This window comes from Balaenoptera musculus, chromosome 3, assembly GCF_009873245.2.
Source record: "Balaenoptera musculus isolate JJ_BM4_2016_0621 chromosome 3, mBalMus1.pri.v3, whole genome shotgun sequence".
NCBI lineage: Eukaryota > Metazoa > Chordata > Mammalia > Artiodactyla > Balaenopteridae > Balaenoptera > Balaenoptera musculus.
The window spans coordinates 161,297,477-161,316,874 of record NC_045787.1 but is presented as its reverse complement, the minus strand read 5'-3'; the positions used below and the strand labels follow the sequence as shown (position 1 = coordinate 161,316,874).

Below are 19,398 nucleotides of genomic sequence, written 5' to 3'. Positions count from 1 at the left end.
CTCAGTGGAGGACGGATCCAGGATAGGCAAATAAGTCTGTCCATTACCCAGGACATGGGTCTGACTGACCCATCCTGCCGTCGACTTAGGACCCGAATCCCCTTGTCTACCCCTGGGCAAGACTATCAAGTCACCTACACCGGGAAGAACCCTTTAGTGTTCCCCCTCCAAGTCCATAGAATATATTATGACCTGCCCCTCTCCCGCGCAAAGGCTCTGATCATAATGTGGCTAGACAGCAGAATTTCTTTCAGCCGAAGGGAAGGAACGCGAATGCGCCTGTACAACAGGGTGGGGCAGCTCCGCCTCTGATGAAGAGGAATGACGGTGAAGTCTCCGCTACCCCAAAAAGAGCTCGGGGAGGAGGGGAGGCGAAGCCACCCTTGGGATGCGCAAGGCTGGCCCAGACTGACCCCTAGCGGCAGGGCCAGCGCCCAAATGCTTCCCGTATCTAAGATGGCGGGTCTGAAGCCCTGAGCTGGTGCCGGGAGGAGATCACGTGTCCAGGGCGGGGCCTGCGCTTAGGGGGCGGGGCGGCGCTCTAGGCCGAGCGGGAGGTCGGGGCTGCGGGCGCTCGCTGGTGGCGGATCTGGACGCCGCTGCGGTGGCAGGGCTCCGCGGCCGGGGTCGAATCCAATCGGGAGCCATGAGCGTGGACAAGGCCGAGCTATGCGGGTCTCTGCTCACCTGGGTAGGTCGGGGGCGGGGCCAGGGACAGGTGTACGCCCTCTCTTCTCGCCCGGTAGCCCCGACCTTGGCTCTGTGCACCCTTCCGTTCTGGGGCAGGGAGGAGGAAGGGGTCGTCGGCCTGCCAGGCCGTTGCACTCTGGCCTGAGCACCTGACCCGTCAAGTGGCAGGTTTGCGTGTAAAGAGCAGGTGAGGCCACGCCCCTTCGTGGCTGGGTCATGTGGGGCGAGGGCACAGGTGAGCTGGCCTGGTCACGTGGTGCCTGTGAGGACCAAGTGACTCGTGGTCTGCCCTCGCCTGGTCGCGCGGGGTTTGTTGGGCAGAGGTATAATGAGGCCACGCCCCCTCCGGTCCGTCCAGGTGAGCAGAAGCCACTCCCCCACGGAGCTGGCTTGCTGGAGCAACAGGCCAGCCCCCACCCAGCATGTGAGGGTCCTGCTGACCGGAAGAGTCTGTAAAAGGGGTGTCGTTCCGTGGTCCCAGGCCCTGACAATGCCTTTTGCACTTTCCTCTCCCCCACCAGTTGCAGACATTCCATGTACCGCCCCCCTGTACCAGCCCCCAGGAACTGAGCAGTGGCCTCGCAGTAGCCTATGTGCTGAACCAGATGTGAGTGGGGCTGAGGGGGAGGGTCCCAAAAGGGTCCCCCAGCAGCTCATCCCACCTTCTCACCCCCAGAGACCCTTCCTGGTTCAACGAGGCATGGCTCCAGGGCATCTCAGACGACCCAGGTCCCAACCGGAGGTTGAAGGTGACAGGTGGACTCATGAATGGGGGACAGACTGGTGAAGAGTTGATCAGGGAAGGGTCAGTTAGACATGTCCTGGGTGATGGACAAACAGATCTGGACAGGAAGAGGGACAGATGTATGGTGACCAGCCAACTATGTATTTGTTCCTTCATTCTTCTATTAATCAGGCCTGGGTGTGCAGCAAGGAATAACACAGACAAAAACCTGCATACACAAGCATTAACATTGACTTCCAATGGCAATTAGTTCTATGAAGACAATAAAAGCTGGGCCATGAGAGAGAGCAACTGAGAGTGGGTGGGTGGTTACTCCAGATGGGCTGATCTCCATGTAAGATTTGGAGGAATGGTATTCCAGACACAGGGAGCAGCAAATGCAAAGGCCCTGAGTTGGAAATAAGCTTGGTGTGATCGAGGAATGGCAGGGGGGTCAGAACAGAAAGCAAGGGGGCAGGAATGGTAGATGAGATCATCAAGGGCCTGGCAGGCTGGAGCAGGGAAGATAGATTCTATTTTAAGTGCTGTGTAAAGTCAAGGAAGGATTTTAGTAGAGGAAAGACACAAACCTGGCTTGGGCTTTAAAAAGCTCCCTCTGGATGCTTGTAGAGAAATGGAGGGGTAGGCAGCAAGAGTGGAAGCTGGTACAATAATTCAGGTGAGAGATGATGATGGCTAGGGTCCAAGTGTAGTGGGGCAGGTGGTGAGAAGTGACTAGATTCTGGGGACACGTGAACAAGATGGGCAGATGGGTAAGAAGGGCAGGCAGCCAGACAGGTCACTCCTAGGAGAGGGGACATACAGACAGAGAATGGGGCTAAACAGGATGAGATGACCAGGGATTGGGAGGCGAGACAGAGAAAAAAAGAATGGGCTAGACAGATTCAGGGTGGGGGCTGCCTGGCCCCTTCTGGGGGGATTTGGGACCCTGGACACAACTCCTTGCCCCTCCCCAGGTCAACAATCTGAAGACAATCTTACAGAGCCTGGTGGAGTACTCCCAGGATGTGAGTAACTGTAAAGGGATTTAGGGGATTGGGTTGGGAGGAGGGGGGATCCGTGAGCCCCTGATACCCCTTCCTCCTCCCATCCTCAGGTCCTGGGGCATCCCATTTTGGAGCAGCACCTTCCAGATGTGAGCCTCATTGGCGAGTTCTCAGACCCAGAAGAGCTTGGCAAGCTGCTTCAGCTGGTGCTGGGCTGTGCTATCAGTTGCGAGAAGAAGCAGGGTATGGGAGGTTAGGGGGTCCCTAGGGGAAGACCTTAGGAAACACTTCTTGCCCTTCCACCCCCCATCTCAGTCTCCCCCACCTTGACCCCCAGAGCACATCCAGAGAATCATGACGCTAGAGGAATCAGTTCAGCATGTGGTGATGGAAGCCATCCAGGAGGTAGGTGGGGATGCCCACTCTAGCGAGGAGCTTCAGGGGAGGGGACATCTCCAAGGCAGCTGGGCACAGGCTCTGCCCTGGTAAGCTCTGGGCTCTGTCTGGAACTCAGCTGGCCAGATTTCCCTGTCCCATGTGTCTGCCAGCGCCCCCCAGCTCTAAGTCACAACCTAGCACACTAAAAGGTCCAGGCCTCGGAACTCCCTGGTGGTCCAGTGGTTAGGACTCAGCGCTTTCACTGCTGTGGCCCGGGTTCAATTCCTGGTTGGAGAACTAGGATCCCACAAGCCGCGCAGTGTGGCCAGGTGGCCGGGGAGTGGGGAAGGACCAGGACTCCCTGCGTGCTGGACACATAGGGCAGCCTCTGGGCTGGGGTTATTGGGAAGGACTGGCTTTGGGGACAGGAGGATGGAGTAGTTCTTAGGCTGGATTGTAGAAGCCTTGGAGGCTGCCCTCAGAGGGCCCAGCTCATCTCAATGTCCTCCCACTGCACCCCCCTCCCTCCAGCTCATGACCAAAGACACCTCTGACTCCCTGTCACCGGAAACATATGGGAACTTTGATAGCCAGGTAAGGGGTGGGGACCTTGTTAAAGGTCCAACCCCATTACTGATTTTCAGGGCTACCTAAGGAGCAAGGGCTTGACCTTAAGCCTGTAAACCACTCCCATCCTCCAGGGTCCTATCCTCTTCCCTTGCCAGGTCCCCAGGGTTCCTGAATTGCCTTTTCTCCAGTCCCCTCAGGTCCCAGCCCTCTCTTCTTAGATCTTGAGGGTTTCTCAGCTCCCTCCTCTCTGTCCCTGAAGTTCCCATCCTCCGTTTCCCCATTTTCCTCCCCTGGATCCCTGAGTTTCTTGTCTCTCCCCACCCTCCCCCCTCCACTCCTCTCATCAGTCCCGCAGGTACTACTTCCTGAGTGAGGAGGCTGACGAGGGTGATGAGCTGCGGCAGCGCTGTCTGGACCTGGAGCGGCAGGTGGGGCCGAGGTGGGGGTCCACAGGTGCTCCCAGGGCAGGGCCGCCCGCATAGCCCCCCTCCCAGCTCCGGCTCGTCTGTATGCCCTGCCCACAGCTGGTACTCCTGTCAGAGGAGAAGCAGAGCCTGGTTCAGGAAAATGAGGTGCTGAGGGAGCGGGTGGGCCGGTCCGAGGGTGAGGGCGCCACCGGCCTCACCGCCAAGAAGCTGCTGCTGCTGCAGTCCCAGCTGGAGCAGCTGCAGGAAGAGAACTTCAGGTATGGTCAGTTGGGGACAGGGCCAGCAGGCCAGGGGACTGGGGCAGGCACAGTCCCTTCATGTGATGCTTCCCCCATCCCCCAGGCTGGAGAGCGGCAGGGAGGACGAGCGCGTGCGCTGTGCCGAGCTGGAGCGGGAGGTCGCTGAGCTGCAGCAGCGGAACCAGGAGCTGACCAGCCTGGCCCAGGAGGCACAGGCCCTGAAGGATGAGATGGATGAACTTCGGTGAGTGGCAGATCCCCACCACACACCCCCATTGCCAGAGTGCTCCTCTGATGCCATAGTACCTCTGTAACCCCCAAATTCCTAGTGGGCACCCACAATGCCCTGTTGCCTCCGCAATACCATCCTGAACCCCACTGCACTATCCTGGAATCCACCATGTCCTCTGGACAACATCAAACTCCCTGGATCCATGGTGCCCCCCAGGACCCCACAGTGTCCTCCTGTTATCCCACATTGTATCCCATATAACTTATAGCGGGGGTCGCAAACCCCTGGGCTGCGGACTGGTTCCGGTCCGCGGCCTGTTAGGAACCGGGCCACACGGCAGGAGGTGAGCAGCGGGTGAGCGAGCGAAGCTTCATCTGCCGCTCCCCATCGCTCCCCACCACTCTCCATCACTCGCATTACTGCCTGAACTATCCCCCTACCCCCCGCCGGTCCGTGGAAATATTGTCTTCCATGAAACCGGTCCCTGGTGCCAGAAAGTTTGGGGACTGCTGCCTTATAGGATCCCTGTGACCCCAGCAAGCCTAGGGGTCATAATGCTCCCCAGACCCCACTGCACCATTCTGGGTCCCATCATGCCCCAGCATCCCATGGTGCCCTCCAGGACCCCATGATGCAATAACTTTGCCCCTGGTGACCCCTCTGTCCCCCCATCACATGACTGTACCTTCTTATGACTCCACAGCATTCCTGCAAGCACAGAGTGCTTGGTAGGCCCCCATAGCACCCACCCCTCAACCTCACTGTGCCTTCTGTTGCCTCAAAGGGCTCCCCTGTGACCCCCATGGCATCCCTGTAATGTTAAAGTGCCTAATGAGCCCCTACCATACCTTCAAGAGCCCCACAGTGCTCTGCCTCAAAGATCCCCCATGACCCCACCACGGCCCCTGCACCCACAATACCCTTGTTAGGCCCACAGCTACATCATGACCCCAAAGTGTCCATGGGGGCTCCTCAGACCCTCTGGGCCCCATCATTCCCCCTGTAACCCCACAGTCATTTTTGTGTCCCCCAGATCCTGATTTTGACCCTGGGCTAACCATTGATGTTTAGGGCTCCCTTTATGCTCCCTAATGATTCCCCCAACACCACCAGGCCCCGCTGACCCCTGACCCTCATGACCCATCACCTTGAACCCAAATGCCCCAAGGCTGACCTGACACCTTCCCCTGCCCTGAGGGTCTGGCATTCAGGCTGAACCCTTGACCTCAGACCCCCGCCTCCTCTTCTCACTTGCCCCCGCCCCCAGGCAGTCCTCAGAGCGCGCAGGGCAGCTGGAGGCCACGCTGAGCAGCTGCCGGCGCCGCCTGGGCGAGCTGCGGGAGCTGCGGCGGCAGGTGCGGCAGCTGGAGGAGCGCAACGCCGGCCACGCTGAGCGCACGCGGCAGCTGGAGGAAGAGCTGCGCCGGGCCGGCTCCCTGCGCGCCCAGCTAGAGGCGCAGCGGCGGCAGGTACGGGCGGGGGCCTGGACCTGGACTGGGGTGGGGGCTCCTCTTGGCCGACCGCTGACTTTAGCTCACCCTCAGCGTGGTGCTAAGTTCTTCCACCCAGAGTCTGCTCCCATTTTTTATATAGAGGCCCTTTAGGCCAGCCAGCTCCTCCCTAGGCTTGTAAGCCCCACCCCTTCTCTTAAGCCTCCTCCTCCAAGTTCCCTCAGCTGGTCCCTCTGGCCCCGCCCTTTCACCTTGTACTCAGTCTCTACCCCTCCTTCCCACCCTGCTGTCCTCTCCCCGCTCCTCTGTTTAGGTTCAGGAACTGCAGGGCCAGCGGCAGGAGGAGGCCATGAAGGCCGAGAAATGGCTATTTGAGTGCCGCAATCTGGAGGAAAAGTATGAGTTGGTGTCAAAGGAGAAGGAGGTGAGGCTGAGGTCCCTCCGCCCAATTCCCACCCTGCAGAGCCCATTCCCTAGGACAGCAGTCCCCAACCTTTATAAGATTCTTTTTTTTAAGGGAACCTTATTTATTTATTTATTTTTGGCTGCTTTGGGTCTTCATTGCTGTGCGGGCTTTCTCTAGTTGCGGTGAGCGGGGGCTACTCTTCATTGCGGTGCGCGGGCTTCTTACTGAGGTGGCTTTTCTTGTTGCGGAGCATGGGCTCTAGGCGCACGGGCTTCAGTAGTTGTGGCACGTGGGCTCAGTAGTTGTGGCTCATGGGCTTAGTTGCTCCGCAGCATGTGGGATCTTCCCGGACCAGGGCTCGAACCTGTGTCCCCTGGATTCTTAACCACTGCACCACCAGGGAAGCCCAGCGGTCCCCAACCTTTTTGGCACCAGGGACCGGTTTCGTGGAAGACATTTTTTCCACGGACTGGGGGTGGGGGGCGGTAATGCGAGCGATGGGGAGCTATAGGGAGTGGCAGACGAAACTTCGCTTTCTTGCCTATCGCTCACCTCCTGCTGTGCGGCCCGGTTCCTAACAGGCCACGGACCAGTACCGGTCCGCGGCCCAGGGGTTGGGGACCCCTACCCTAGGAGACCGATCCAGCCTCAAGTGGCCTGTTGCATCCCGTCCCTCCAGCGGCTGCTGGCAGAGCGGGACTCCCTGCGGGAGGCCAATGAGGAGCTTCGCTGCGCCCAGATGCAGCCTCGCGGGCTGACCCAAGCCGGTGAGTTGGAGGCCCATCCCAGGGCCTGGGAGATGGCTGGCCTGGAGCCTTACCTGGCCTGGTGTGCTGTTAGGGCAGGCAGAAAAGGCAGTGTCCCAGGGCTTGTCTAGGTTGGGGACAGAGCTAGGCCACGCTGGAGGGAGGCTAGAGTGGAAAGAGGTGACATGGGCCGACAGAAAGCAGGGGCTGTCTATCGGGGCTCTGGGTGGGGCAAAGGCAAACCCAGGCCAAGGATCATGGCTCCCTGTCATGCCAGGGGTGGGGTTTGGGTCAAGTCAGGCTTTTGGCCGAAGTTGAGCCCCCAAAGATGCTTCTCGGAAAGAGGATCCTAGGGATGGGGACAGGCCCTGTGCAGCCACCTGAAGACTTTTCGTGCATTCTCCAGACCCCTCACTGGATCCCACCTCACCAGCTGTGGAAAACTTAGCAGCTGAGATCCTACCTGCGGAGCTCAGGTATCCTGGGGTCACTCAGAGCTCTGGCCCCACTGGGGCCTGCCAGTGCCCACCCTCAGCCCCGTCCCCAGTACAGGTATTTACCGCTAGCCAGGCCTGCTCAACTTGGTTCCCAAGTCCTAGCCGGGCTTCTAGGCCCACTCACTCCTAATTCTGCTCTTACCTGGCCAGGGCTCTAGCCCTATTGGTGGCTCACCTCTTCAGGATCCGTCCTCAGTGCACAGATTAGATCCAACCCATCTGTCTCCACTCCCCAGGCAAAAATCCTTTGCCCCAGCCCTGCCCACATCGGGTTCTGCCCCCAGGATACAGCCCTGTCCACATCGGGTTCTGCCCCCAGGATACAGCCCTGTCCTCAGTATATTCCCTGCTAGGTTCACTGCCCTGTGCGCTGCCCGTAAGAACTCCCACCCCAGCTTTTCTCTTTTCAGTGTCTTACTTTCCTGCAGCCGCATGTCAGTGTTCTAACCCTCTCCTGTAGCCCCGCCCTTCCCTGGCGCCACCCCTAGACCCAGCTCATGGCTCCTCCCACTTTGCCCCCCACCCCCACCGGCGCTCCGCCCACCCACGCCTAGGCGCTGTTCCCTGTACTCTAACCCTACCGCAGGGTCTGGCTGGGCTCTTCCCCCAGGGCTCTATCCCTCTCCTGGCCCCGTCTGCCCAGTTTCCCTGCTGGAGCCTTGGTAGGCCTGAGTGGTGACCCATCTCCAGCACTGCTCACTCCTTCCCGGTCCGCAGGGAGACGCTCCTGCAGCTTCAGCTGGAGAACAAGCGCCTGTGCCAGCAGGAGGCGGCCGACCGGGAACGGCAGGAGGAGCTGCAGCGCCACCTGGAGGAGGCCAACCGCGCGCGCCACGGCCTGGAGATGCAGCACCGGTGAGGACCCAACTGGCGGAGGGGGGCCTCTTACACGCTTGGAGGGGGGCTGAGGGCGGGCGCAGGCACTAAGTGGGCCCCCCTCCCCCTGCAGGCTGAACCAGCAGCAGCTGTCGGAGCTGCGGGCCCAGGTGGAGGACCTGCAGAAGGCCCTGCAAGAGCAAGGGGGCAAGACTGAAGACGTGAGTGCCCACCTCCTCCCTGCCTGGCCCTCCTTTGTGCCCCCCAATAACCCTTCTCTCTCTCCCCCCTGCTGCCCGATGCCCCGTGAAGTCCATTGTAAGTACCTTGAGCCCAGGGTGGCACCCCCTACCCTCAGTCTGGGAAGAGGTTGGGACCTCTGGAGCCCTCACTCACCCAGTGCCTCTTCTCTCCTCCAGTCAACCCTGCTGAAGAGGAAGCTGGAGGAGCATCTGTGAGTCCCAGAGTGGGGCTACTCTTGGTGGGGGGAAAGGCTGGGACAAAGGTGTGTGGGGTGGAGCCGGTGTCGATGGGGAGTTGTTGATGAGGAAAGGGAGTCTGAAGGGTCAGCTCAAGTGGGGCCTTATAGACTAAGGGAAGGCGTATGGAATGTTTTGGGGGAACAATGGGGAGCCACAGAGGAAATTGCAACAAGGTTGTGTGACAAAGTAATAGTCACCTTTTACTTTTGCATTGTTAAAAAGGAAAGTTGTTTTTTTGTTTTTTTCATTTTTGGCCACACTGTGCGGCTTGTGGTATCTTAGTTCCCCTACCGGGGATTGAACCCGGGCCCACAGCAGTGAAAGCTGAAAGCTCTGAGTCCTAACCCCTGGACTGCCAGGGAATTCCCAAAAAAGGAACTATTAAAAAAAAAGGAAGAAAGAAACTATTTTAAATAGCTATCACGTTTATAGTTTAAAAACCAAAATGTATACTGAAGCTATACAGAAATAAAGGGTATACCTCTCAGTCCTCCCTCATTGACTCAGTTTCCGCCCCATTCCACCCCCATTTCTATTAGTTTATTATGGAAATCCTTCCAGAATTTTTAAAGCAGATCCAAATGAGTATGAATATAGATTTTTACTATCATTCCTCATTTACACAAAAAGTAGTGTAATATGTGCACTTTGCTTTCCCTACTTAACAAGTTAACTGGAGAAATTTCTCCATAGGAATAAATAAAGGGAGTCCTTCTTATTTTTTTTTCAAATATAGCAGCCTTTGTCAACTGGGGGTCCATAGGGAAACTAGGCCTTACAGAAAATTATTTTCGTGACTATTTTCTCAGTTCTGCCAAGGATGCAATGAAGCTAATGCCGTCCCAGAACACAGAAAGTTATTTCCTTACAGAGGATGGATACCTGGAGGCATTAGGGCTTAATTCTCCTGTAGAATTCTGGTCCAGAAGGCCTGGCCTATAACATTTTTTGTAATACCATAATGTGTTTAACTCATTCTTTCTAGGTATTTGTAATTTCAAGCAATGTAACAAAGTAAACCTTATATATGCATCATTTTGCTTGTGTGCAAATATACACAAAAATGGAATGGGTGGCTCCCAGGGTACATGCCTTTGTAATTTTAGTAGACATAGCCAGAGGTTCACTATTAGATGTTACACCATGTTCCATGTCCAACACATGATAATAGTCTCACCTACAGGAATCTTTGGGGTTTTGCCACAGGTGGCAGAACTGTAAAGTATTAGCTTGCATTTCCTTTCCTTTTTTAAAAACTTGAAAAATTTTTAATTTATTTTTGGCTGCGTTGAGTCTTCGTTGTTGCACGCGGGCTTCCTCTAGTTGCAGCGAGTGGGGGCTACTCTTTGTTGCAGTGCGTGGACTTCTCATTGCGGTGGCTTCTCTTGTCGTGGAGTACAGGCTCAGTAGTTGTGGCTCATGGGCTCTAGAGCGCAGGCTCAGTAGTTGTGGCACATGGTCTTAGTTGCTCTGCGGCATGTGGGATCTTCCCGGACCAGGGCTTGAACCTGTGTCCCCTGCATTGGCAGGCGGATTCTTAACCACTGTGCCACCAGGGAAGTCCCACATTTCCTTTCGTTTTATAAGAGATTTGCATTCCAGAAAGATGCCTGGCTGCTGGGTAGAGAATGGACCTGAGGGGTTGAGAGTAGAGGGGGCTGGAAAGGGATGATGGTGCCTGGACCAGCGTGTGGGCTGTGGAATGGGGAGAAGTGGACAGATGGGAGGGCTGGTCCAGGGGCCACCTGATGAGGGGTGTGGAGGGTTGGGACTCTGATGGCTGAGGAGATGGTGGGGCCAGCGCACATAGCCCCCAGGCTTGGGGTCAGGCAGAGAGGTCTGCAGGGACACTTCTGGCTGGCCGGGAAGGTTGTGGCCACCACTAGGAGAGGAGAAATGGGCCCAGAGCTCAGCCTGCTGCTGCCGGTCCCCTGCCCGCAGGCAGAAGCTGCATGAGGCAGATCTGGAGCTGCAGCGGAAGCGCGAGTACATCGAGGAGCTAGAGCCCCCTGCCGATAGCAGCAGTGAGTGGGACTGGGTGGCCGGCTGGGTGCAGGGAGCCCCAAGCTTGGCACAGAGCTGACGGGCCACCTTGTTCCCCCAGCAGCCCGGCGTATCGAGGAGCTGCAGCACAACCTGCAGAAGAAGGACGCGGACTTGCGGGCCATGGAGGAGCGGTACCGCCGCTACGTGGACAAGGCGCGCACGGTGAGGACGGACGCTGGGTGCCCTACACGCCTCCTGCCGAGGCTGCTGCCTCCCACTGTTTCATGCCTCCTGCCCCCACACCTGTCATACCTAATCATGTCACAGACTTTTACACCACGGCCTGTGAGGCCAAGGTCACCCTGGCTGTGTCTTCCCCAACCCCTAGGTCATACAGACCCTGGAACCCAAGCAGCGGCCACCTGGGGGGGCTCTTCCGGACCTCCACACCCTGAGGACACAGCTCCGGGAGCGGGACGTCCGCATCCGGCACCTGGAGGTGGGTGTCCGTATCCCTTCTCACTGTCCCCAGCATATCCAGGTCCTTGACTATTGCCTCCTTAGCAGATGGACTTTGAGAAGAGTCGAAGTCAGCGGGAGCAGGAAGAAAAGCTGCTCATCAGTGCCTGGTATAATATGGTGAGTGCACCGTTGCCATGGCTGAAGTATTGGGTGGGGGTGAGGGTCCTGTGGGCTCACCTGACCCCAACTATGCCCCTCCCTCCAGGGCATGGCTCTGCAGCAGCGAGCCGGGGAAGAGCGGGCACCTGCCCATGCCCAGTCATTCCTGGCACAGCAGCGGCTGGCCACCAACGCTCGCCGCGGACCCCTGGGACGCCTAGCACCCCTGAACATGCGCCCCAGTGACAAGCACTGATGGATCTCAGGATCCTGCCACCTGCCCAGCCAATCAGGGCTTAATCCACCCTGGATTCCCCTGACTCACATGGGGCCCAGCATTATGCCTCAGCCAGTTGCTTGAGAGCCTTGAAGTCACAATCTCTGCCCTTTTCTCTCCCAGGTGGGACGAGAGTGCAGGATGAGGCGGGAGGCAGGAATGGGCCTATTCTTTTTAGCAATGTGATTCTTATTCTTGATTTTAGTGAGCTGCCAGGGGAGAGAGTGATTTTATATTTGAGAAGAAAGATAATAAAGACTTTCAATCTGACTTGGCTGGACTCTGGGCACTGAGGGGAGGGAGAGAAGGTAGGCCAGGGGCTCAGGTCACTGCTTTTAAGAAAATCCTAGCTTGTGTTCTTACTAAAGTGTGAGTGACCGATAGCACCCAGTAGGAAGTTTGAATCATGTTTGTATCTGTGTAACTGTATGTGTGTGTGGTGGGTTTTGAAGAAGCTTCAGACAAAAATCCCTACCTCAGGAAGCTGTCAGTTCCAATGGAGACAGATAATAAACAAAATAGATAAAATATTTGATGTGAGAAGTGCTACAGAGAAAAATAAAGCAGACAAAAGTCATGGGGATGCAGGAAGTGGATTTGGGAGGTGGTGATTTTTAATAAAAGGCCAGGAAAGGAGGCCTCACCAAGGAAGTGACATAATTTAAGCAGAGACCTGCAGGAGGTGAGGGAGGGACCATGTAGGTATCTGGGGAAGAGTGATCCAGGCAGAGGGAATAGCACGTGTAAAGGCCCTGGGACGAGACCTTGCTCGGTGGGTTAGAGGAACAGTGAGGAGGCCAGTGTGGCTGGAGTGGAGTGAATGAGGGGAAGAGTGGAGAGAGTCCAGACCAGGGAGACTGTCCAGGGCCTTGTGGGGTATGTGGAGTACTTTAGCTTTCATTCTAAGTGAAGTGGGAGCCACAGAGCGTTCTAAGCAAAGGAGCAACATGACCTGATTCAAGTTTTCACAGGCTCCCTTTGGCTCCTGTGGGAGGAACAGACTGCGGGGGTGTTAGGGCCAGAGCTGAGAGACCAGGTCACTAGTCCAGGTGGGTGGTTGAGTGATAGTGAGGGCTCTGGCCAGGGTGTGGACCCTGGAGGAATGGGAAATGGTTGGATTCTGGATACAGTTTGAAGACTAAGCTGATGGGATTTGCTACTGGGTTGATAAAGAGAGGGGATGAAAGAAAGAGAGGAGTTGAAGGTGACTCCCAGGTTTTGTCCTCATCATCTGGAAGGACAAAGCTGACAGAGGTTGGGACAGGTGGGGAGCCGATAGGGAGCTGGTTTGGGGGGCATGTTATGTTCGAGGTGTCCGTGAGATCCCCACATGCAGATGTCAAGCAGGAAGTTGGCTCTCTGGGTCTAGAGTCAGGGGAGGGATCCTGGCTGGACGTCTAAATTCAGGAGTCATCTACATACGATTGATGTAAGACCTAGAGCACTGAAGGGGTATCTGAGAGTGCAGGGGCTTGAGGCAGAGGGGTCACTTGCAGAAGCATAAATCAAGGCTGGCAGGGGAATTCCTTGGAGGTCTCGTGGTTAGGACTCTGTGCTTTCACTGCCTTGGGCCCGGGTTCGATCCCTGGTCGGGAAGCTAGGATCCCGCAAGCCGCGCGGCCAAAAAAAAAAAAAAAAAAAGAAGGAAGAAAAGAAAAAGAAAAACGCTGGCAGGAGAAAGCTATGGTCCTTGGACTGTGGGTCCTACATTAATGAATGAGTAAAGCCCTGGGCACTAATGGGGCCATTTCAGAGAGAATTTGGGAAGAAGTGGGCAGGACATCATCAAATAATCTGGAGGATTCCTTAAAGCTTACTTAGCATAATGCCTGGCAGGAGTTGAGTTAAAAAAAAAAAAACAAACACTAAAAGTTTATTGAGCACCTATTATGTACTAAACAGTTTAAAGCCACATTTCATTTCACCCTCACAGCTCATTGAGGTGGGCACTCATATGTCCATTTTGAGGAAAGAAGAAAGGCAGGGCACACTGATAAAAACTCTCACGCAGTGGCGGGTAGGAAGTAGAGCTGGTGGTAAGGACCGGCAGTTCAAAGATGCTGGAAGAATACCCTGCCCTCAGTGCAGTGCCTGGCCCACAGGAGGCGCTCCAAGCCTCTGTGCCAAACGTAAAGGCGGGATGCAGGCAGGTAAGAAGCGGGCGGGCAGAGTCCACAGGCAGCTTATAAAGCCCAAACCACTGCTTGCGGGCGGTGTTGGGGCATTTTCCCTGTCCTTGGGGATCCAGGGTCCAAGGGTCTCAGGTTAGACTCTCCTCCTCCTCGCCAATGGGGCTGGGCAGCCAGGGTGGAGCCGGCCCCCGGGGCCCGGGCATTGGCACAACGGTGAAGGGCTCGGCGGGTGGTCCGGGGGCTGGCGGCTCGTGGCCGGCGTGGGGCTCAGACTCCGGCTCCGGCAGGCCTAAGTCTAGCAGCGGGTCACCGCAACTGCACTCTGGGGCCGCGCCATCAGGGGCGCCCGCGCATGCGCAGCTGGCGGCTGTGGATTCCTCCGACACGCAGCTGTTCTTGCGGCGCAGTAAAGACAGGCGCCGGCCCAGCAGGCCTCCAGCGGCCATGCCCGCGCCCACCGGCAGGAGGCGCTGCAGGAAGTCGCCGTGTGCATCGCTCAGCGGCGCATCCACGCCGTCCTGCCGCTGGAACTGCATGTCCTCCTTGGCCAGCCTGCGGAAGAGACAATGGGTCAGCGCTGCGGCCTCTCCCTTCTTCATCAATAGAGTTGGGACCGAGGAACGCTGCTTTTCCACCCCATTGTCCCACTTATCCCAAAAGACCTTGGCTTCTCACCCGAGAGCCTGGCCTTATCCTCTGGCTCTGGCTATGCTCAAACTTAGGCCTCAGAAGGCTAAGTTGGGGCCCTGCCGCCTGTCCTTTTATATCTCTTCTGGCCCGTCCAGTCCTTATAGACTGTAGCCCTTAGCTCTGCCCCCAGTTAGTGGCCGGGTCCCAGACCTTGACCCGGATCCCTGACCCCTGCCCCATCCTAGTCCTCATGACTTTAGCTCTTAGCCCCGAATCTCCAGGGTGTAGCCTTTAGCCCCGACCTGGTCACCCACAGCCCCTTCAATCAGATACACCCCGCAGTCATGAGCCCCGCCCCCAAGGGGCCCCGCCCATCCCCACTGGCTCACGTGATGTCGAAGGTGGAGCCCTGGAAGGAGGGCTGCTGCAACAGGAAGGCGGTGGCCGCGGTGTAGGGAGCGCGAGCCTCAGCTGCGTCCCAGTACAGGTCTTTCTCCAGCATGGCCAGGTCGTCGTACATCTCGTCCACGGCCAGCATTGACACCTGCGGGCGAGGATACGCGGGGAAGAGTGGGGCATGGAAAAGCGCCGGCACCGCAGGGTGGGCCCCTGTGGATGGGTAGGAGTGTGGTGACCAAAGAGAGAAGGATGGATCAGGGGCGATGTCTGAGCGAGTCTTAGCAGGGGTGGGGCCAGGGCCGCTTTGGGAGCCCAGGGATGGTCTTAATCGAGAGAGTCTCACTTGGAAGTTGCGGTCGATCAGAAAGTTGGTCTCAAAGTCATCGTCGTCCTCTCCGAAGGGGTTGATGAGCTGCTCAGCTACCTGAGTGGGGAAGAGGAGAGGTAGGCGGAGAACTGAAAACCCCTGCCCGCTCCAACCCTGGAGTCCTGGCCTCGGGGCCCCACCCACCTTGAGCCAGCCCGCGTAGAAGAAGAACTGCAGCAGGGTGAAGATGGGCACGCACAGGTCCAGGTCGTGGTCTTTGTAGCCCTGCGCCGGGTCCAGGAACTGGCGACCGATGAGGCAGGCCAGGAAGTAGCTGTACACAGCGATGGTCACCACCTGGGGGAGGGGCAGGACGGGGTGCCAATTCAGGGTTCTCTGGGCCTTGGGGGGTCATGGAGAGACCAGAGCTAGGATCGCGAGTCACTGTGATGGGGTCTTAGCTGGCCCTCAGTTTCTCCTTGAGACCAACGCTCCAGGGCCTCTGACGCGGGATATAAAGAGGCACGGCGGGGTTACCTGGGTGTAGACAAGGGGTACGCTAATCCAGTCGTAGTGAAAGAGCATCCCACACTTGCCCCGAAACACAGTCAGCTCCTGGAGGCAGATACAGGTCATGAGGGGGCCTGAATAGTGAGCTCACACATGGGGATTAAGTGGGGGGGGGTGTACCTGGGATAGAGGTGAGTGGTCACCTGGTGGGAGGTGGGCGTGTGCTTCTAGGGACTTCAGGGAGAGTGTTTAGTGGTGAGTGTACACCTAGGGGCACTATGCACCTAGGAGCCACCCCATAGAGATAAGTGTACACCTGGGGACTGCTAGATAAGGGTGGTTGGAATCCGCCTTGTGGGAGGCGCGTGGCAGGCACACAACCTCAGGGTGCGTGGGGTACAATTTCCCTGGCATTTTATATGAGTGACCACCTGGAGAGCCCACCTCCAGCAGCAGCTTAAGGGCGCCGTTGTCGCGGATGCGGCCCTCGCGCCGAGCCTGCGCCGCCAGGTTGGAGAACCAGACGCAAGGCACCCAGTACTTGTTGTAGGATGAGTTCAGGTTCTCGAACTTCTTGCGCTCCTCGCGGGTCATAAACCCTGGAGGGGCGAGGTCGGGGTTTATTTGCCCCACCCTCAGTCTTTGCGCCCCCCCGCCCCCCCCGCGTTCCTTTTGGCCGGAGCCTCACCTGCTTCCACCACATGGTCTATGGTGGGGAAGCGCTTGAAGACAGCGGTGCTGACAGAGCGCAGGATAAGCACAGCAGAGAGCCCTGCATAGCGCATGAGCGTGCGTCGGTAGAGGCGGCCGCGCTCGTCGCGCCCGTGCACTGTGCCGACCACCACGCACATGAGCGCGTCGGGCAGGGGCATGCATAGGTACTGGTTCCACCAGCGGTGCACCACCAGCGTTACGTAGAAGCCTGCGGGAGAGCCGGGAATGGGAGACTCAGTTGGGACACTAGGGCCAGGGGTTTGGGGTCCCAGGTCATGGGAAGAGGAGTGACATAGGGTCTTCATCAGGAACATGCGGTAGGCTGGATACCCAGATCATGTGGGGCCACCTGAGCTGGGAACCTGGAGATTCAGCCCTGAGGTCAGAGAGGTTGGTGCAGGCTGGATCACCCTGGCTACTTGGATGTCACCTGGGATGGCCGCGGTGTAGGGAGCGCGAGCCTCAGCTGATGGGAGATTGGGATCTCGGTATAGAGGTGGAGACAGAGGGCCCACAGGCAGGTTGTCACCAAAGCCACAGGGAGCCCCGGAGCCAGGGATGTGTGAAGGGGTTGGGCACGGTGTCTAAGTCAGGGAACCTGGGGCAGGCTGGTCACCCCATCCTTGTGGGCCCAGAATGGTGGGAGGAAGGCTGAGGTCAAGTGAAGTCACTGAGGACAGGGGGCTGGGACTTGTCAGAGAGATGCCCCTCAGGCTGGACTTGAGAGGATGGAGTCATGTGGGGTCCTTGGAGGGGGGTCCCTGGGGCTCAGTACATGTGAGGGGAGGCACTAGTAATCCCATGCAGACACAGATGGGAGTCCCTGAGTTGACCAGGGATAAGCCTATGCATGACACGGAGTTCTCATTGGGGGCACCTCAGGGGACCCTCTGACCAGGTGACATACAAGGTCTCAGGAATTGGGGCCATACTTGGCCTAAAGGACGCAGAAATGGGGATTTGTGGGGGGTGGCTTTGATGGGGGGGCGTCTCAGAAAGGCAGGAATGGGAGTCTCCAAAAGGCATGAATGGCAATGGGTTTCTCGGGATGAAGGGAATGGGGAACTCAGGAGCGCGAACGCACCGAGGACAAAAGAGACCGGGATGAGACTGGCGTACTGGTCGCAGTAAAGAACGAGCTTCTCAAAGTAGCGCTTCTGCTCTTCGGTCAGCACGAAGCTGCGAGGGAGGGGGCGCGGGATCACGGGCGAGCCCCGGTCCCCAGTTGCAGGTCTCTCTTCCCCCACCTCCTCCGGGGCCGGCCCGGAGCCCCTCCCCAGACGCCCCCACTCCGGCCGGCCCTCCCCCATCTCCCGGGGCCGCCTCACCGATAGGCGGCACTCAGCGCCATGTAGAGCCCAAGGAAACACAGCAGCTCGCGCCACAGAAGTTTGTAGATGCTCCCGCGCCACAGCAGCAGCAGCTTCGAGAAGCCGCCGAAGCGCGCGTTCGCCACGCAAGCTGTGTACGTGACGGTCATTGCGGCGTCCGGGCCGGTCGAGCCCAAGGAGAGGGGGCTGGACCGGACCCGGGATTGGGGGCCGAGGAATGGGGGGCCGGGCCGGGCAGGAAGGCTGCGGGCGAGGGTGGAAAGGTGTGGGGACGACTCAGCTCCGCGTCACTTTCCACGCCCGGCCACCTCCCCGGTACCGGCTCTGGCTCAGCTTCCCGTCTCCTCCCACCTGCTCAGTCCTGCCCTAGCCCCCACCCCTCCTCCCCAAGGCCCCTCTGGCAGGCCACTCCCTTCCTTGGACTCCAGGTCCCAGCGTCCTGCGCCGACCTCCCCAGGCCCTCTCCGTTCATCCCCCACCCCCAAGGCCCTTGGTCCACCGAGTTAACCCGAGCTGCCCTCTCTGATCCCATACCCCTTACCTGGACGCCATCTACAGCCACCCCCTGCTCCCCGAGTCCCTAGCGCCTCAGTTTCTATGTTCCCGGGGCTCCAACTGACTTCCCTCCCTCAAGTCCCACTTCTGCTTTCCCTCCCCCTACTCCCCTAACCCAGTCTCGGCCCATTCTCTCCCCGGCACTTCCTTTTGAAGCCCTCCAAAGCCGGGTCCCCAAGCTTCCAGGCCCCAGGTCCTCTCCCATAGCCCCTCGGCCTCAGGCTGGCTCCTTCTCCTGCACGGCTGCCCCAGCCTATCTCCCTCCCACTTGATCGACCTGGCCCTGCCCCCTCCCTCCTCTGGATCCACCTAGACCTTTCCTCTGTCCATCCCCCTCTAGCCTTCTGAGCCCTCCGCACACATCCTACCCTGAGGACTCAGATGGATTCTTGCCTGCAGACCCACTCGTCCTCAAGGTTCCCTATTCCCCCAGGCCTGGGTCCTTCTCACCTGGTGGCTGGTTCAGGGACACTCAGGGACGGGGAAAGGATGGGCTTCAGGGTTGGGTGGGGCTGAAGCCAGATTCTGTGAGGGAGGGGGCTGGGGAGTGGGCGTGGGTGGCCCCTCCCTGGCCCTCCCCCCTCAGTTGCAGCCTCAGAACTTTGAAGTCTCATCAGTTTGTTACCTGGGGCAGGGGGTGGGGAATTCACCTTGTCCTTCTTAGCTCCTCCCTGTCCCGTCTCCCAGTTAGTCACTGGCAGATCCAAGAAATCTTGGACCTAGACCTGGGGGAGGGGGCAGGAACCCTGTCTTTACCAGACCCAGACATATACACACACTGCTCAGTGAGTCTGGGTCGCTCCACACTCACCTGTAATCACACACAAAGATGCACCTAGAAACACACACCATAGACCCAGACACAAATACAGCTTTCCTCAACACAGCCTCCCGTGACCACGGTGACCCAGAAAGCAGTACACACTGTCACAAAGACTTCCAGTGTCACCAAAGAGACAACACTTAGCCCCCCCACCCCCATACGCAGATATAAAGCAGATGGACCCTAACCCACCAGGCTCTCAGCTCTCAGGCACCCACATAGTGCTTCAAACAGCCACCCAGGAACACAGGGGCAGGGACCCAGGCACCCTGAATTCCTTCATGATCATACTATGTAATAAAGACACATGCAAGGTCACACAACCAGCCAAGTGCAGACCCCAGCCCGACTCCTGAATGCCTTCACACGTGAGCCATCACACAGAGGGAGGTAGCAGACATTTATTCCTGATCTCCCCTGCACAAAAACGCACCATGGCCACACGCC

General features: G+C 57.9%; 2 protein-coding genes across 12 annotated transcripts; one reads left to right on the top strand and one right to left on the bottom strand.

The window, feature by feature from the left end:
- Positions 1–540: 540 nt before the first annotated feature.
- Positions 541–11,820, top strand: HOOK2 (hook microtubule tethering protein 2). Of its 8 annotated transcripts, none has more exons than XM_036849382.1 (23): positions 541–691; positions 1,212–1,297; positions 1,367–1,439; positions 2,392–2,442; positions 2,532–2,664; positions 2,759–2,826; positions 3,331–3,393; positions 3,717–3,797; positions 3,894–4,054; positions 4,140–4,280; positions 5,536–5,737; positions 6,033–6,143; positions 6,805–6,892; positions 7,278–7,347; positions 8,086–8,223; positions 8,318–8,405; positions 8,497–8,502; positions 8,604–8,638; positions 10,608–10,690; positions 10,774–10,874; positions 11,041–11,151; positions 11,217–11,291; positions 11,380–11,820. In XM_036849382.1, the coding sequence occupies exons 1-23, from the start codon at positions 647–649 to the stop codon at positions 11,527–11,529; spliced, it is 2,160 nt and encodes a 719-aa protein (XP_036705277.1). In that variant the 5' UTR covers positions 541–646; the 3' UTR covers positions 11,530–11,820. The 8 variants fall into 8 exon arrangements, with proteins under 8 accessions (XP_036705277.1, XP_036705276.1, XP_036705274.1 ...); XM_036849381.1 differs by having other exon boundaries at positions 10,771–10,874; positions 11,220–11,291; XM_036849379.1 differs by having other exon boundaries at positions 10,771–10,874.
- Positions 11,821–13,470: 1,650 nt separating this feature from the next.
- Positions 13,471–17,932, bottom strand: BEST2 (bestrophin 2). Of its 4 annotated transcripts, XM_036847854.1 has the most exons (9): positions 17,571–17,932; positions 17,327–17,421; positions 16,217–16,450; positions 15,973–16,127; positions 15,556–15,633; positions 15,223–15,375; positions 15,055–15,135; positions 14,702–14,856; positions 13,471–14,234 (listed from the first exon to the last, which is right to left on the bottom strand). In XM_036847854.1, exons 1-9 carry the CDS (start codon positions 17,720–17,722, stop codon positions 13,811–13,813), a joined length of 1,527 nt encoding a protein of 508 aa, XP_036703749.1. In that variant the 5' UTR covers positions 17,723–17,932; the 3' UTR covers positions 13,471–13,810. The 4 variants fall into 4 exon arrangements, with proteins under 4 accessions (XP_036703749.1, XP_036703747.1, XP_036703748.1 ...); XM_036847852.1 differs by having other exon boundaries at positions 14,702–15,135; XM_036847853.1 differs by lacking the exon at positions 15,556–15,633 and having other exon boundaries at positions 14,702–15,135.
- Positions 17,933–19,398: the final 1,466 nt, after the last annotated feature.